This window comes from Cynocephalus volans, chromosome 1 (assembly GCF_027409185.1).
Source record: "Cynocephalus volans isolate mCynVol1 chromosome 1, mCynVol1.pri, whole genome shotgun sequence".
Taxonomy (NCBI): domain Eukaryota; kingdom Metazoa; phylum Chordata; class Mammalia; order Dermoptera; family Cynocephalidae; genus Cynocephalus; species Cynocephalus volans.
Genome location: NC_084460.1, coordinates 207,042,860 through 207,056,631, shown reverse-complemented (window position 1 = coordinate 207,056,631; position 13,772 = coordinate 207,042,860). Strand labels below are relative to the sequence as shown.

Here is a 13,772-nt window from a genome sequence, read left to right as displayed (position 1 = left end):
AAGCAATATTTTCTCTAGGCAGCCATCAGCACCTGTTGGAAAGAAACCCATTTAGGCACGTATCTTCAGACAATTTTTTAAGTATTCATTTTAACCTGGTTTTGCCTAATGTAAAACTAAGCAAAGATGGGGTTAATCTCATTCTTTATCAGCCTGCTTCCAAAGCTGCTGCTTTTTCCCCACATTTTCTCTCCAAGGCAAATACGTCCGAAAGTCTCAGAAGGCCTTAAAAAGTCCAGCACTAAATCTTTTGAGTCACTTAATCCCCAAATCTTCCATGTTTGGAGATAATTTCCTTTATGAAAAGAACCCTAACCTGGCCTGATTTCTCTCTCAAGTGTGCTAATGGAACAAAGAGGCCTCTCATTAGACTCATCCCTGTGGCTGCAAATATTAAGTGTCTCAGAAAGAGCAGGTTTTGCTTTAGGTTCAGGATGATTTTGGCAGCTGCTCTCTTTGGTTTCCTCTTGTTGAGTCTCACTTAGTCAAAGTCTAGCTGAGTTAGACTCCGTGGATAGAAAATAGGAGAGACAGGTGCCTAGGAGAAAGGAAGAGCTGTCTGGGGATCAGATATACCCAGCAGTGGGGTGTGTCCCTTTCCAAGTAATGGGCTGCCCATCCCTGGGAGTGCTCAGAGGTGGGACCACCCACGTGGTGTTGTAGAAGGAGTTCCTTCCAATGGTTGGAAGATAAGATCAAATGGTTTCAAAGACACCTTCTAACCCAGAATCTGAGACTCCTTAACTACAGGAGAGCCTTTCAAGGCACGTGTGAGAAACTTTCTTACTTCTCTTCCCTTCCCTCATCACATATGTCTCTCTCTGCCCCACAATTACAAATAAGAACATTTACCTATTACAAATAAGAACATTTCACACTCCATTTCCCTTTACCTCACTTCTGTAGGTCACAGTGGAGAAAGCCATTTGTCTGGTTAATCAAAGCCCTCCATTGACAAGAAAGACATTTCAGCCGCTGAAATACAAACCTATATTAATAATAGGTCATGTCTTTTGAGCACTTGCTATGTGCCCCACACTGTACATGCATATCATATTTAATCCTCCCAACAACCCAAAAAGTGAAATGCTATTGTTATCTAGATATTACAACTAAGGAAACAGATTTAGAGATATGCTTGCCCAGGAACTAGACTGGTAAACCATGTGTAGTAAACCAGCTCTCAGAAAATAATAAGTAAATCCTGATTTATCACCTTTGCTGATTTCCATGGTATAAATATTCCTACCATGGCCAATTTTAAGTGACCAACATGATGTCTCTGAATTTAGTATCAGAAAAGCTGCATACAGTTGGCACTCAAGCACCTCTATGAGCCAACTTCAATGCCTGGTTCTAAATAACTAAGCTGTACTGTCTGGCTTGCGGTCCTCCTTTCTACTGTCACTCTTCCTCTTTAAAGAGAAGGAAGAATGTCCCTCTTCCTGAAGGATGCTGTCTTCCAATAGCTAAGAGACAAAACAGGCCCAGCACTCATGCATCAGAGTAGTAGAGAAGACAGAGAGCCTGGGGATGGAAAAATAAGAGTCACAGAGAGCTTGTGAATTCAGGGTCCCAAATATTAATCTGAGTATGGTCGGGAGCCCCAAAGCATACTCAACTCACAAATGCAAAGTAATTAATTTCAGTCTCAGAGAGATGGGCAAACATGACACAGAGGCCAGCCCAAATGTATTCTGAGATCAGCTGTGGCTATTTCCATTTCTGTCCATGTATGTCTGTTCCACTCTCCCAAGTCTCCCAACCCCCTAATCCCATTCTTTTTTTTTTTTTTTTTTTTTATTTAAAAGATGACCGGTAAGGGGATCTTAACCCTTGACTTGGTGTTGTCAGCACCACGCTCTCCCAAGTGAGCTAACCAGCCATCCCTATATAGGGATCCGAACCCATGGCCTTGGTGTCATCAGCACCACACTCTCCCAAGTGAGCCATGGGCCGGCCCCCATCCTTTCTTTTGATGCCTAATGCCAAAACTTTAGGCCAGTGTAAATTGGAAGCTTGTAGAATTTTTGTGTTTCTTTTGAACCAACATTTATAAGTTGCGATTTTTCTTCAGCTTCTCTTTAAAAATTGGAAGATATGGCCCAAATTCCCACATAGGGCAATGGAGGGTAGTGGCTGCCACTTTTAGATATGGCATGTACCCTTCAGTTCTCTACATTCCCCACCATTCCCTATTGCCTCACTCATTTACAACATCTCCAGGTTTTAAACTTTGTCACTTGTGCCCTAGACCTACAGCTAGCTCCAAGCATATAATCATGGCTTTCGATTTAGAAAACTGCTCAAGCAAACATTGCATGGATACACACACACACACACACACACAAATAATTCCCACTCTGTCCCTCTGCTAATATAATGCTCTTGGTAGAATGATTGTGGCAAGATCTCAAAGGCCATGTGTATGGGCCATCAGATGACCACATTTCTGGGAGAGCCATGGTTCTGCCGTGGGATGCATAGTTCTCTTTAGAAAGCCAATTGTCCATAGGGCTCTTGGCTTTTCCTCCTGTTATATAGCTGCCTGAGATCACCACCAATAAATTACTGGTTTAAGGAAAACAATGACAAGCCTTTTCCATGGAGAAGCGGGTTTGCTCACTCAATTATTTCCTAAAGTTGTGCCCTCCTTCCCAGCTTGACACCATAATTTTTGAGGCAACAGCACTGAGTCTGTTTGCTGCTGTTCTGTTCACATCCACAAAGCCACACAGCACCTGCCACATGAGCACAGCAAACTTTGAGAACAATTCATCCTGCTGGCAGAGGAATTAGTCAAGTAATGATCAATGCATTGTTAATTAAGTGGCTGCTTTGTTAAAATGACTTACCAGGGTGATTCTAAATTGGCTGTATTAGTTTGCCAGTCCAGCTTTTTCTCTCTGTGTAGGAAATTTTGTTGATTGTTCTTGACTGCTTATAAAGCTTTGATAGAAATCATTAATAACCTGATTTTAGTGAAGGCAGACATTTTAGAAATTCAAGACATGACTTAAATCTAGGGTAAAAAAGTTTCACAGAAAATCAGTAATAATATTCCTAAATTGGGATAGAGCTGCAAGATGAAAGGCTTAGGTTTATTTTCCAAAGTTGTTTTTCACCTGTAGGTGTTGGAGACAGAAGAAGTTAGGAAAGGAGGCGTGGGCTGGGTGTGGTGAGGCTGGGGACTATTTCTTCTACCTAACACCAGCTTGGAAATAGTTGATATTTGATAGCATTGTCTCTATGAGATTTATGACCCTCTGCCAGAATTACATACCCTTTGGGAAATAGCCTCTCTCTCTCTTTTTTTTAATCACTTGGGAAAACATTAACTTTGTCCCTTTGAGTATGCCCTACTATCATCAGGGAAATGTGTATTTTTTTCCTCTCTCTCAGAAACAAAAGTGGTCAACTTTTTTTAAGAGACAGGGGAGGGGCCTGCGAGAGGACAGAAGGACCCTGTATATTCCGAAGGCCTTTAATGCTACTGCCTCCTGCTCCCCACCATCGAGAAGAGGTCTGCTCCTAAGCTTTCTCCCTGACTGACTTGGAGCATATCTGGGGACCAAGTACAGCTTTCTGTCATACACACACAGATACACACACATGCACACACGTTCATACTCAACCAGCTGCAGAGTGAGCAACAGGAGGTGGCAGGATGCTTGCCACTGTGTCACTGGATTTGCAAGCATCCCCTCCAGGCCGCAGCCAAGGCTAGTTATTCCCTGGGCTAAAGCCAACCTGAGAACTTGGGGACCCTGCCAAAGCCTTGACAGTCCCTAAGCTTGGCTCTGTTGCCAGAGCCACACAGGAAAGTCATAATTATTTAAATAAAGGTTCAGTGAATGATTAGTGAACCCATTGTTTGTTCAGCAGTGGGCTAGCTGGATGTAGGCTATCTGGGCACTCACTTTAAGGAACCTAGAATATTTGGGGGAGAGGAGTGAGACATAAACCCGCTTAAAAGTTGAATAACATCACAAGAGATGCCCCTCAATGCAGTGACCATATAAATGCCAAATGACCTTTCAGAGGAAGAAGCTTTCAGAGGGTAAATTGCAGTGGTCAGAGAAAGGGAGACATTGTGATGTAGCAAAGCGAGCCTGGGCTTTGGAGCCAGACAGGTTGGGTGCAGATCTTGATTGTGTGACCACAGGCAAGTTGCTCACTCTCTCCAGACCTTAGTTCCTTACCCAGAATAGAGGTGATGGCACCTGCCTTGTAGAGTTGTCAAAGGGCTTATATGAGGTCAGCTGTGCATAACAGGCACTCAAGAAATGTTTGAGTTGTGTGTGTTGGTTTTTTAAAGAACATCATAGAGTAGTTGAGCATAGAAGTTTAGGTAGGATTAGCCAGAGAAAAAAAAGGGGAGACCATTCCTTGAAAAGGGAAAAGGACAATTGTGGAAAAAGCCATTACAACTGGTGGATACCTTAGTGACTGGAAGGATTTGAGAAAGAAGGCATTAAGATTCTGTTTTTGTCATAATATTTATTGACTTTTTTCTAAATATGAAAACGATTCGGGGCTATAACAAAAAATTTGGAAAGCATAGAAAAATGGAGAGAAGAAAGTAATATAATTCTGCACTCAGTGAAAACTCCTATACACATTTGGTTTTCCTCTCAATCTTTTTTTTTCCTAATGCATATTTTGACTTAAAAGAAATCACACTATTCACACAATTTTGAATCCTGCTTTTTGCACTTAGTATTTCATAGATATTTTCTCATGTCATCAAAAATTCTTCACAAACATCATTTGCAACGTCCACATGGAATTTCATATATGGATGTACCAAAACCTTCTCAACTATTCCACTAACATGGGTATAAAGGGCTATTCAGACATTTTACTGTTACAAATAATGCTTCCAAATACCTTTGTGGCATAAATCCTATTTCCTTAGGATATGTTTCTATGGGCAAAATTACTGCTCTAAATTTCCTGCTGAATACAAAATACTTTCCAATAAGGCGATTGCAATCCACATTCCCACCAGTGACAAGCAAGAGACAGCTGGTGTCTTTTCAAATCCAGAAACCAAATATTATCTCTGAAAAAAACGTTTTTTGCCTAATTTGACAGTCACCAAATAGCATTTCATTGTTTTTTTTAAAATTATCTGCGTCCTTTAAGCACACATACCAAAAAGGATCTAAAAAGAGTCTTCAGATAATGAAGGAGCTTTCTTTTGTCTGCCAACAATCAACAAATATTTATTATGCAAATCGTCTACTCCAAATGTATCCTCTCTCTATTGTGGGGCAGGTTTGGAAGATTCCACCTTTCAGGTTTTAGCCAATGTGAAGAGAGGAGTTTTGAGCGAACATTCCAGGATAAAACATATTGTTTCTGCTGCTACCAGGCTTCGTGGAAATCAAGTCATGTAACCGGTCTGAAATTTCTGTCCTTACACGAATAGGATGGCTGTTCTACCTAGTTTATGAAAATATGAAGATCCTGATGTTTTATTAATGATTTGATAAGTGTTTATACAAAATGTTTTAATGCTACATAATGTTATGATTGATTTTATGTGATCATTATTGTGTGTCTGAATTTGGCAGTTTCTTGGACTCCCACCTCCTGACCCCAATATCGGCTTTCCTGGATCGGTGAAAGCGCACAGTAGATGAGGGCCTTCACTGACGAACATGAAGAAGGGCGCCAGACAAAAGAGGAAAATCATGCTCTGTAGAGAAAAGGTTCCAGCCTCAGGACTACCTCTGGAACACCTCCAGACTGAAAGGTTTTATTTTGGGGTAAAGAAAAGGGGGTCGTGTTTAGGGTCCAGTCTGGGCAATTACTCTCGGTGGAACAGTCCCGGGATGAAGGGCGCCTGGGGTCCCCGTCTCGGCGCAACCACGGCTGTCGCCCGCCGACGCACGCGCCTCGATGCCAGCGATCACCGCAGCGGTCGCCCTGTCTGCCGTGGCGCTATTTCTCGGCCCCGCCTCTCACTCGCTCCCCGGCCCCGCCCAGGCTAGGCGCCAGCGGGAAGTGGTGCGAGGCTGGAAAGCACTGTCTGGGCGCCCACTGCAAACCCCAGCCTGTCTGGGACTGCTTTAAACATCCAATCCCCACCCCCGCCCCGCTCCGTCCAGCTCAACTTAATTTCTCCACCGTGCCAACGCTCGTCCTCCGCACAAAATCGTGGAAGATGCCGGATGCGGGGTCTGAAGGTCTGGGTTCAAGCCGGGCTTGGAATTCCCAGCCGATCCTAGCATTTCATCTCTCCAGCCCTGCTTCCTGTTTCCTCCGTGTGCGGGCTTTGTGTGGCTCACGGCTAGATATCCAGCGCCTAGAACAGTGCGTGGCACGCAGTAGGCCCTCTGTAAACACCTGTTGACTAAACGCATCTCTGCAATGGTAACACCCACTGGGTGTCGTGAGAATGAGTGAGGGATTCCGTGCAAGTTCCTCGTGATCTGTTACAGAAAGTACTGTTCGCTAGATTTCTCTTATAATAAAGCACACTTTTATAATAAAACAGGTACTTTTCACGATTTTTTTTTGTCACTTTTATGATATTCCTGCGGGAATACACATCTTCTCGATCACAGCATGAAAATGATGCCAAGTCCTACCTTCTTCTGAAAGTTTCCTGATCATCTACCCCTGACCCTGGTGTCATTACTGTGAATGTGCACGTAGAGTTACACGCAGATGTGCTCCAGCGTAAGGATCTTTAACCTATTTTACCTTCTGAATGGACTGCATCTGCTCAAAGAGCGGGAAGTGGAGTCGGACGCTCGGCCCCACTTCCAACATCGCCGCCTACTGGTTGGGTTACTCCGGGAAGTCACTTCCCCTTCTGGGTCTCAGCGTCTCCATCTTTAGCATTCCCAGGTCTGGCATTCCATCCACGTGAGCAAGGATGCATGCGCCTCTCAGAGAAGCGTCCCTCTCCCGCGCTTCCCGCCTCCCTCTAAGCGCTTCCCATTTCCCTCCACGCGCATCCCGCTTTTCCCAAGTTCGGAACGCCCCCGACGTGACCGCTAGTGAATCTTAGCTGCTCCCGGGCTTGCCAGGCCGCACACCCCTCCACTCCGCCCCTGCGCTCTCCTCCCCCTTCCTTGCCCCTCTCCCGCTTCCCCGCCTTCCCCGCCTTCCCCCTCCCAGCCACTCCCGAGCGGCGCATGCGCTGCTCTCCGAGCGTGTTTTTATAAAAGTCCGGCTTCGGCCAGAAACTTCAGTTTGTTGGCTGCAGCAGCAGGTAGCAAAGTGACCCTGAGGACTTGGGTGCTCCGGCGGCCACCGCGGCTGGAGACCGTGCGGTTACCATGGAAGGGATCAGTGTAAGTCCAGTTTCAACCTGCTTTGTCCTAAAAGTGCAAACGCAAGAACTTAGAGCGCAAACCCTCTCTGAGCGGGAGCGGGCGAAAGCGACCAGAACATGGGAGGTGCCCGTGCTCCTTCCAGAAGGGGCATGGAAAGTAGTTTTCGTGACCATGGCTATATGGGGAGTAGGATTGGAATCTTTTTCTCTGTAAGTACAAGAGAAAAGATTGGAATGAGTGTTTCGGTGGCTGCATGTGTCTCCCCCTTGAGTCCTGCGGCGTGCGGCGGCTTGCACGCTGTTTGCAAACATAAGAACAGTCTGTGCACAAGTGCAGAGAAGGCGTGCGCGCTTCCCCGTGACTCAGACCATCGGTCTCTTCTTCGGGGCAACGGGGGTTTCTTGGAGTTAGTTACATTTTCTGAATTTAGAGGCGAAGGGAGGCGTACCTGGGCTGAGTTCCCAGTAGGAGACAGCGCCCTGGTTTAATTTCGGGCAAAGGCGTCTGTGGACACTTCTTGCAGTTGGACGCGTGTTTGCCAAACTTGTGCGGCCGGTGGAGCTGTGCCAGTCCCCGGGCACAGTGGGCAGAGGGCGGGAAAGGAGGGGGGACCCACCGCGCCGCTCGCTTGAGGGGTTTGAGTGGTGGCAGCAGCTGGGAGGTGGCCGGGAGCAGAACGCACGCCTTGGGATTGCGAGCCAGACCTTGCGGGCGTCCGAAGCGCGCCCCTTCCCCACGGCCGCGAGTGGGCCCCGAGGTTCGGGAATTGGGGGTCGTGCTGAGGTCGAAGGGGTACAAGCAGGCACGGTGCAGATGCTGGCCCCTAGATGTGCGGTGCCGGGACTGAGGGGTGACGGGTGTCGGGACTGCACCTGGATTGTCGGGTCTCCGCGACGAAGACCGGCAGGTGCAAGTGGGGAGACCGTTTGACTCTCTCCCAGCCCAATGACGGCGTTTAACCGTCGGTGGTTTCCTGAAGCCCTTTGAAATCCCCTTGCTAGGGAGGCTTTTCGTTTCCTCCCGCGGCGCGCAATTCAAAGACGCTCACAGCAGGGCCGCCCGGTCTCTCCGGCACCCTGCGCCCTGCGAGACAGAGCCTGGTGAGCAGCCGGGAGGAATCCCTGGAGTCGCTGCCAGCCGGCGGTGGAGCGGGGCGACCCGGTATGCCCACCACCTGGGGGGTTCCAGCCGCCCACCTCCGACCCTATTAACTGGATCGGTGACAGGGTGGGAAGCGACCCGGGAGAGTGAGGAAATGAAACTTGGGGTGAGGACCTCGGGTGCAGACCCAGTGACTTTCCCCACCCAGGAAAATGCCGCGCTTCAAAGACGCCTAGTAATAAACCTGGAGCTGGCAAAAGACCTCGCCCCAGAGGAGAGCTCGCTTGGGGGAAGCAGTGCCGTTTGCCTGTTTCTGACACTCGCATGCAACGCCCCAACACCAAAGGTCCTTCGCTTTAAGGCCGCATTCTACTTACCCACTACAATTTGCTTGAAGCACAGAATGGTTTGTGTTTAGACAGGCGTGGGAAAAACAATGTTTTGAGCCTTTGGAGAATAAGAGTCTTTGGGACCCCCGGGTGCACCTCCCTCCCTCTTTCCTCTCTTGGCTAATCTTCATACGAAAAGTTAATCCCAGCCCCTCCTCCTCACTGGATTCTGCCCCCACCCCCAACGCTGGCTGGGAGTGGCCTCTTTGTGTGTATGGGTTTTTTTTTTCTCCCAAGGATTTTTTTCCTTTCCTCTAGCGGGCTGGGCAGAAGAGTTAGCCAAGATGTGACTTTGAAACCCACAGAATCTCAGCACCCTTTTGTTCTAAACAAAGAATTTTGTAATAGGTTCTACTAAAGAAGGGATATAATGAAGTAATTATGGAGAAGATGGGGAGGAGGGTTGTAGGATTCTAAAATTCTCTGGTGCCCTTACCCCAGTACTTCAGAATTTCCTGAAGTCTTGCCTGAGTCGGATTTTATAAATTGCTTTTTTTTAAGTGCCAAAAACATTTTTTTTAACTTGGGTAATGCCTGCTGGACTTGGAAATGAATGCTCATGTCCTTGCCTATTTTGCAGATATACACTTCAGATAACTACACAGAGGAATCAGGCTCAGGGGACTATGACTCCATGAAGGAACCCTGCTTCAGGGAAGAAAGTACCAATTTCAATCGTATCTTCCTGCCCACCATCTACTCCATCATCTTCTTGACTGGCATAGTGGGCAATGGATTGGTCATCTTGGTCATGGGTTACCAGAAGAAACTGAGAAGCATGACGGACAAGTACAGGCTGCATCTATCGGTGGCTGACCTGCTCTTTGTCATCACGCTTCCCTTCTGGGCTGTTGATGCCGTTGCAAATTGGTATTTTGGGAAGTTCCTATGCAAGGCAGTTCATGTCATCTACACAGTCAACCTCTATAGCAGTGTCCTCATCCTGGCCTTCATCAGTCTGGACCGGTACCTGGCCATTGTCCATGCCACCAACAGTCAGAGGCCAAGGAAACTGTTGGCTGAAAAGGTGGTCTATGTCGGTGTCTGGATCCCAGCTCTCCTGCTGACTATTCCTGATTTCATCTTTGCCGATATCACCCTGGTGGAGGAGAAATACCTCTGTGACCGCTTCTACCCCAATGACTTGTGGGTGGTTGTGTTCCAGTTTCAGCACATCGTGGTTGGCCTTATCCTGCCGGGTATTGTCATTCTGTCCTGCTATTGTATTATCATCTCCAAGCTGTCGCACTCCAAGGGCCACCAGAAGCGCAAGGCCCTCAAGACCACAGTCATCCTCATCCTGGCTTTCTTTGCCTGCTGGCTGCCCTACTACATTGGGATCAGCATTGACTCCTTCATCCTCCTGGAAATCATCAAGCAAGGATGTGAGTTCGAGAGCATTGTGCACAGGTGGATTTCCATCACCGAGGCCTTAGCCTTTTTTCACTGTTGCCTGAATCCCATCCTCTATGCTTTCCTTGGCGCCAAATTTAAAACCTCTGCCCAGCATGCACTCACCTCTGTGAGCAGAGGGTCCAGCCTCAAGATCCTTTCCAAAGGAAAGCGGGGTGGACATTCTTCTGTTTCAACTGAGTCTGAGTCTTCGAGTTTTCACTCCAGCTAACAGTGATGTAAAAGACTTAATAAAGCAAAGAACTTTTTTTTGAAGTTACACATTTTTCAGATATGAAAGACTGACCAATACTGTACAGTTTCTATTGATTGTTGGATTTTGTCTTGTGTTTCTTTAGTTTTTGTGAGGTTTAATTGACTTATTTATATAAATATTTTTTTGTTTCATGTTGATGAGCGTCTAGGCAGGACCTGTGGCCAAGTTCTTAATTGCTGTATGTCTGGTTGTAGGACTGTAGAAGAAGCAACTGAGCATTCCAGAGTGTATAGTGAATCACGTAAAGCTAGAAATGATCCTCAGCTGTTTGTGCATAAATAATCTCTCCATTCCTATGGAACATCTTTTTTTTCTGTTCTTAAGTTGTTTGGTTACACTATGTGATTTTGCTGTAGAAAATGGCACTTGTAACCAAAGCCTGAAGTGGTTTAGAAATGCCAGTTTTTTCAGTTTCAGGAGTGAGTTCATTTCAGCGCCTACAATGTACAGTCTTGTATTAAGTTGTTAATAAAAGTACATGATAAATTTACTTAGTGTTATGTTCTGATTTCTGTTGACATTCCTATGGCCAGCAAAAGACAAAAATAGACACATTTATGGCATGCCTAGGTACTGTGCTATATGTATTTATGTTGTAATATTTTACTTAACCTTTACCACAACTCTGTAATAGGTTTTACTTCTATTACTACATTTTATAGAGGAGGAAACTGAGGCACAGAAAGCCTAACTAATTTAGTCAAAGGCATGTGGTAAGTAACAGAGCCAATATTTCGAATTGGTAGCATGACTTCAGAATCTGAAGGCTTAACCACTTTCAGCTCAGACGGAAGTTTAGAAATGTCCAGCCAGTACCCATTCCTATGAAAGATCATCTTTTGGAAGGATAAGGTCTTTGGATTCTCCTGCTACTGTCTCCTTGTGTGATCCAGGTCTGCGCCATGCCAGGTATTGTATACTGTTCTTACCTAATCTTCTCAGTGCAGATACTATCACTCCCTTTTCACAGACAAGAGAACTGAGGTCCAGAGACTTTCCATAACTTGCACTTTCAAGGGGCGGAGCCAAGAGCTGATTCAATTTATCCTTCCAGTGCTTGCACTTAACCATTACCCACTATGGTCCCCCAGAACACCTGGCCATAATTCAACTGAACTGTTAATAAATAAAGCCAAAAGTGAATGTTTTTTTTGTAAAATTAACCATGCCCAAAATACCCCTCTTGCAATATCTTGTATGCAAATCTCAACACTTTTATCCTTAATCTATTACAGCACCTAGCACCTCCACAAGGGCTAAGCCAAGCAGCTGGAAGTTAATATTGGTGCTTTTTAGAGCTCAGAAGAAAGGTGTGCTGAAGTGAGCTCCCCACTGCCCATGTTTTGCACAAGATTTTGGAGTCTTATGTAATATCATCCGTAGCTATTTACAATACCATTGTGCAAGCCCCAGGCTCTTCAGTAAATTTCAACTCCAGTCTCCATTTAAAGATAATTTCTAAACTAGTAGCCTTACCTACCTCGCTTGGGAACGCAAACGGGGCACTCCAGGCATGCACTAAAATAAGACGTAGGATATAATTAAGGCAATATTTGGTCTACTTTTAGTAATTGTTTCTGGCACAGAAAATCCATTTTGGAGGAAAAATTGCAATGCCTTATCTTTCTGAGGCAAATCACATTTGTTCAAGGCAAATTATAGATCCTGTGAAGGGAAATAACTTAATTACTCAAAATAGAATCCAATTTGGCTGTACATTTTTGCTGCAGTCTATGGATCTGGGATAATTCAGAGTGGTTTTCCTATTCCACGTTGAGAACACAATGAGATTTTAGATAGGAAATTATCTTGAGGTTTCTCAGTTTTCCCCAGCAAGCCTAATTGGATCACCTTTCTTTCATTTAAGCATAGTTTTACATGTACTCTCAAAGGCTTAGTATTAAAGCCACGACCATTGTGACAGATTTCACTTGAACCTTCTCTATAAATATTTATTCTCAGGGAGACAATAGAAGAAATGCTTGGAAGAATTTTTTTTCTTTCTCATCTTAGCTTGAAACCTCCTAACCCCAGATTCCTTTCTTTTGCCGTGGAGTCACAACAAAAAGAACTGAGCCGAAACAAAATTCCCAGTGTCACCAGTCTTAATGGATTTTTCATTCTCCCTCGGAACAAAGGTGGATAGCTCCTTTTCAAAGTGAAAAAAAAAAATGCCTTGGCTCTCTCCCTGTCCCAAAAGGGTACTCCCACCCCCATCCTTCTCTGTCCTGACCCTGCCATGTTCAGAGCCTCTCCAAAGAGTTCCCTGTGTTGTGGTTTGTCTGACAATGCGGGGAAACCCAGTCTGCTGGCCAGCCTGTGCATGAAGTAGCTGATTGTTCCCTCTCCTCATCCTTTATGAATGGGGTCCTTGAAGGTCAGCAATGTAGATCCAGTTGTATAGTTGAAGATAAAATATTTAAATTGTATGCATGCTACCAGTAATGACATAAATATGACATCTGACTTATTAATGACATTAATCCTGTAACTGGGAGGTTTGGGGGGGAGTGGTTGTTTTTACCTCGCAAAGCCATTGCTTTCCTAAAATGCCACTTGGCAGCTTACCTCCCCCTACTATGGGCTTCCTAGCCCCCTTTCATGGTAATGTTTATATTAAAGTGAAGGTTCTAGGGTCCTGTTTTCCCAGCCTACTCAGCTCACACAATTCTCTTCCACCCTTATTTCAGCGTTTCTTTGTCATCATGAACACATCTTTCTGTTTGTTTCTTCTCTCACTAGATTATCAGCTTCTCAAGGGCAGGGACTCGGTCATTTCTTCTCTATTCCCTGATGTGCTGCTGCACGCCATGCTAGAAAGGCATCCCATAAAAGGAAACCAATGGTAAAAGGGTGACTTCTGAGGATTCTCTGATTCCCATCAAGTATTTGTCTCTCTAAAGCTCTTGATGTTTACTTATTTAATCCTCACCACTGCCCATGACTCATTTTGGAACACTTCTCATTTTTCTCCTTTTATTTAAAAAATAAACAAGGAGTGATGAGGTACCAGACCATTGTTCCATTGTCTACAACTGACTTGGATTAATTTAAATCAATCCTATTAAATCCAATGATTAAAATCTTCCAAAACCTTCTGAAAATCCTTCCTTTAACTGAAAAAGCAAGCTGGTTGCAGGCCGAGTTGAGAGATGCACAATGATGAGAAGCCACAGAAGGGAAAAGAATTTTTCAAAATCAAACAAACAAAGGTGCTCAACCAAACTATACCAGGTGCTGAGTGTTTATCTGGCAGAGCAGGTCCACTATTAAGTTGATTTACATATTACAGTTCAATTAACCAGAACCCAACTCATCAAC

General features: G+C 45.2%; 1 protein-coding gene across 1 annotated transcript; it reads left to right on the top strand.

Annotated features, from left to right (window-relative positions):
• The first annotated feature begins 7,221 nt into the window (after positions 1–7,221).
• Positions 7,222–10,941, top strand: CXCR4 (C-X-C motif chemokine receptor 4). Its single transcript, XM_063101893.1, has 2 exons — positions 7,222–7,310; positions 9,363–10,941. Exons 1-2 carry the CDS (start codon positions 7,296–7,298, stop codon positions 10,404–10,406), a joined length of 1,059 nt encoding a protein of 352 aa, XP_062957963.1. The 5' UTR covers positions 7,222–7,295; the 3' UTR covers positions 10,407–10,941.
• Positions 10,942–13,772: the final 2,831 nt, after the last annotated feature.